The 5,212-nt window shown below is 35.4% G+C and overlaps 1 protein-coding gene across 1 annotated transcript; it reads left to right on the top strand.

Moving 5' to 3' along the window:
• Positions 1-2,542: 2,542 nt before the first annotated feature.
• Positions 2,543-3,776, top strand: LOC136264961 (bone morphogenetic protein 4-like). Its single transcript, XM_066059725.1, has 2 exons — positions 2,543-2,855; positions 2,965-3,776. Exons 1-2 carry the CDS (start codon positions 2,543-2,545, stop codon positions 3,774-3,776), a joined length of 1,125 nt encoding a protein of 374 aa, XP_065915797.1.
• The last annotated feature ends 1,436 nt before the right edge of the window (positions 3,777-5,212 follow it).

Genomic DNA, 5,212 nt, shown 5'->3' with positions numbered 1-5,212 from the left:
TAATTTTTTTTATTACAAAAGTGTCACTTTACTATGAATGCTTTGTATTGGGTTGAGGTATAATTTACACTAATGCAAATTTTATAAACTTGCGTAAACCATGAGTGCTAGTGCTTTATATACAGGAGAATGAATAAATCTTTCATCTCAAAATACATATTAATTTATGCAAATGCTTCCTGGCCTCTGCATTCAAATAAACTCCACAGAAAACTGATGTTATGACTGCGCAAAGTGTAGGTGCACAAAGTTCATGCCATTGCAACATATAAAAGGCAATTGCTTTTCCAGTAAACATCAGCTACCTATGCATCCATGTTACAGCTGGGTAGGCTGCTTCGGAATCCCTAGTTGACACCTGGCCACCAGGTCCCCCAATATACATCTGGGTAGGCTGAAGCAAAGTGTCTGAGTTACAGTAAAGTTTCTTGTTCAAGGAAACTACAACAACACTAAATTGGCATAACTGGGCATCAACCTGGAACCTTTTGATTACCAGGCTGATGCTCAAGCCACTTGTCTATGCTACCTCACAAACACACACACACACACACACACACACACACACACACACACACACACACACACAACCACATCCTACAAGGTTCAATAGTGTTCATGTAAACAACACATAATGTATTGTAATCTTGTTTTGTTAACGTGAAATTAAAAGTGACCTACACACCCATCTAGGAGGATGGAACAACCACCATTGGCATCACAAGGATTGTTTTGATCAGCTTGTATGACTAGTCAACATACACCCTCCACACTAATCAGAGGGTATATACAACTACAATGAAACTCAAAAAAACACACCAAATTTGGAAAAGTATATGTATATAGGATATTACAATAATACAGGAGGAGTTATTCCTCACCTAATCTTAAATTTCCAGTAATCCAATACTACTGTGTTTGCAGGTGAAACTTGATACCTGTGTATGTAAAACTGAATTATGATATGTATGGATCTCGTCTAATCTACTAAAACATTTCAATTTTTCATTGCTTTTCTCCCACAAGATTAATTTTGATCATGGCTTATTAATTTTTAGTCCTTCACCTAGCTTGTTCTTCCCATTGCCAGCTGTATATGCTCAAAATTAATACACTTTTAGCATCATATACTCATGGTAATAATTAGTTTTAAAGTGGTACTTTATCGTCCTTGCTAAATCATCCTCCAACAACACATAGGTGATGTACGTTGATGTTAGGTGATGTACGTTGATGTTAGGTGATGTACGTTGATGTTAGGTGATGTACGTTGATGTTAGGTGATGTACGTTGATGTTAGGTGATGTACGTTGATGTTACAGGATAATAGATATGCAACATATAATATAAAAACGTATAATTATTTTGTTTGAAAATTACTATATAGTTAATCACAGACAAGCAGGCATATAAATATCTGTTCCTGGGCTGTTTAGTTCCATAGAATAGACACTTGTCTAGACTGTGAGTTGCCTGGAGATCAAGTCACCATCAGTAGCTATATACCAAATTAACATTTAATAATATTCTTGTTGTGTTAATGTGAAATTAAAAATGGCCAACACATGCAGTGATCAAGGAGGATGGACAGCAACCATGACTTCACAAAGATTGTTTTTGATCAGCTAATCTGACCAGTCAACATAATATTCTCCACACTAATCAGGGAGAGTATCAATACAATGACACTCATGTAAAGACTAAATTTGGAAGTGCATATATAGGATATTAAAAGAATTCATAGGGAGTTGTTCCTCCTTAATAACTACGCACTAACCTCCTCCACCTGATATCCTCATGTACTCTCCATTAATCCAATACTACAGTGGTGAAGTATGATATCTATAAACTAAATATGATACATTTCTAATAATGTGGATCAATTATTTCTAGAAAATAATTTAATTTGATAGCTTCAGTCTTTTGTTGTCCTACATGTTGCTATAGTATCCTTAGCACCTTCATAAAATGAAATAGCTACAAGTAGGGTGTATATAATTTTCAGTTGAGTACATACTACTAGAATAGAAGTGTAAGGAGCTATTTAAAGGCTTCTATATAAGGCAGTGATGCTTGTGCCCACTTATAGCTACTCAAAACAAGATAATATTATTCAGTTACTACTTCAGGACAGTATATATTATTTTTTTGATTGCATGTGTGATTGAAAGCTGTACACAGTTTTAATGCAGTCAACTTACATGCACAATATGGCTATTTATAACCATGTACAATATGGCTATTTATAACCATGTACAGTATGGCTATTTATAACTATGTATATTATGGCTATTTATAATCAAAGGCCAAATGCCAGTTCAATAAAATGCCAGCAATTTTTTCCATGTTTCAGTTGCTGCTGCAGGTATACCCACCCTATAATAGACCATATTAAGCAAGGGGAGTAATGATCTTCCCACAGCAGTAAAGATGAGATTACATGGGGTGGCAGATTATGTTACAGTAGAGATGTATAAAACTAGCTGATTTGTAGACTACACATCAGTTTAGCAGAATTTGAAGCAAGTAAGGAGATAACAAGATGATGAAGTTCTCAGTGTGCCTGCTACTAACTATCAGTCATTTTACAGTTCACTCAGTTCCCATCAGACATTTGGTAGAGGAGCAGCAGCCAGTGAAGGTGACTAGAAGGGAAGCCAATTCAGACTCAGAGAATATTGACGACAATTTCAAAATGAGTGAATTTGCTAGTGAACTAACCAATGCAACTCTACCCAGCTACTTGAAGGATCTATTTGTCAACTTTTACTTTCCCAGTGAACCGGCCCATACACTGAAAGACCAAAAGATGACCAAAGCAAACACAATACGATCCTTTGAGAATCAAGCAATGGGTACGTGTGCTGTATATACTGAAGGCATGCACAAACATCTTCTATATAACATACTAGTATATTATTGCCTATTTGGAACTGCCTTAATATTATTGTTGTTGTTGTGCAGATATTGGTTGTGGATATTATAAATTCGACATTGACAAGGCCAGCATTGATGGAGAGGAAATAATTCATGCTGAACTACGTCTACTACAGAAGATCTCAATGCCAAGAGACTACTATGAGGTCAATATTTATTACCTGCTCAATTACAACAACATTAACTCACCTCTAAAGCTCACTTTCAAACACACTGACTCTAGTCCAGGGTGGAAAACATTTGATGTCACTCCAATAGTTGAGAGCTGGAAACAAGGATGGGTTAACTATGGCTTGAAAGTGACACTGACTAAAGGAGAACAACAACTATCATGTGAAGGTGTTTACTCATCTGGGGAACAAGAAGACATTCTGAACACTGAACCTTTGTTAGTTGTGTTCACTCGTGATAACACTAACAAATTCTTGAGTGAAGTGTTACAAGACAAAAAGATGTCAGATATGAAGCACAAGAAAGTAAGACGTGAAAGTAACAGTTCTAGTTCTATTCAGACATCACATGTGTCATGTCATCTTCAAAAGATGGAGGTTAGCAACACTGCCATAAGTGCAGGCAATGTCCATTTGATGATCCCCAAGTCATTTGATGTTGGGGTATGTGGGGGTCACTGTCCAAGACTACCAGTAGAATCATTAACTGATTATGCAAGTATTCTTTCCCTCCACTACTACCAGACTAGAGGCCATGCAGGGGCACCAAAGAGGTGTTGTGTACCAACTAATTTTGAACTGATACAAATGGTGTTCTACAATGATTTGACTCATGAGACCATCTACAAAAATGTTCCAGCTAGAGCTACCTCATGTGGTTGTGTATGATCTCTCCTATCTAATAACATTCAGTGAATTACTACAAGAGTAGCAATGGACTCTTTTTATTTTGTGTAGTTTTGTTTGTCTAGTCATAATTTTGTTTTGTAGTTTACAGTTTGATGCATGTAACATGAATAGCAAACTGGTGCTGGTCACTGGTGTTTTAGTCAATAAGTATATGTCAGAGGTAACATGTGTAATGTACAGTTGTACTTAAACAACAATGATCTAATTTTTTTTTTATTTAAAGAGTATCAAATTATTATAATTGGAGGCTTTGTAATGGGCATGAGGTATGATTTACACTTATGTAAATTTTATAAACTTGTGTAAACCAAGAGGCCTAGTGCTGTAGACAGAAGTATAAACAAATCTTCCATCTCAAAACATTTATGCAAATACTTTCTCGGGCCTCTGCATTCAAATAAATTCCACAGAAAACTGATGTGATGATTCGTGCAGCTGCATATGTACAAAGTATAGGTGCACTAAGTTTATGCAGTTACTTTACAACATGTATACACTTACAAATGCTTATCTTAGTAGAGTATATGTAGCAGATATAGTGCTATGCATGAATTGTTATTCATTGTACATATCTAAAACAAACAATGATTTCATCATGTGTTGTGTTCAGTAGACAGTTAAATATGGTGATTACATGTTAGTATCACATTTTGCTGTGGAGGTTGTATGCACTGGTGCTGTCACACACATGCTATAGATACAAAAATTTGTTAGAGAGTTGCAATCGAGATAAATATAAGAACAGTTGTAGAGGTAAGATTCTATAGCTTAGATAACACTAACACCAGCAACATATCCTGGTTACAATTTTTGTCATTATTCTTTACACAATATTAATTTGTCACATAAGTCAAAGAGGAAAATTTAAATGTGGGTAGCTAAAGACTGACTGTATAGGATCTCATAGTACAGTTTTAAGGTTGTTTCAATTTCATCAGTATTGTGGTTGTAAATAGAAGCATTACAACCTTAACATCAAGTTTTCAGCTAAACTGTAAGTTTTCATAATTTATAGCTACAAACATGCAATTTTTGCCATACTGTAGATCAGTGTATGTAAAGAAATTGAATTTTATTTACGTAGTATGTACATCATAATATTTGGCACAATGGCCAAGAGGTTTACTCATGGTTCACATGCATTAGTCTTTTTCACGAGTTCTAACAAATGTCTATTAGATATTATTGCAGTAGTGGACTGTTCTTATTAACATTGTAATAATAAGCTTGTCTACCTCACCCTTCTCTTAAGATCTTGCACAGCTGATATTCAGGGATCCAGGGTTTGGCAAGGGGGACTGCACCAGCTGCAGGATATATGTACAACCTCCCAGAAGCTAAAGGTACTTCACATGTTTCAGGACTGAATTTTTTATGTATATATAGCAGTTTTAAGCACTAATATATAGTAATAA

The sequence above is a fragment of the Dysidea avara genome, chromosome 8 (genome assembly GCF_963678975.1).
Source record: "Dysidea avara chromosome 8, odDysAvar1.4, whole genome shotgun sequence".
NCBI lineage: Eukaryota > Metazoa > Porifera > Demospongiae > Dictyoceratida > Dysideidae > Dysidea > Dysidea avara.
Note: the sequence above shows the minus strand (reverse complement) of the source record. Positions and strands in the feature narration are given on the sequence as shown.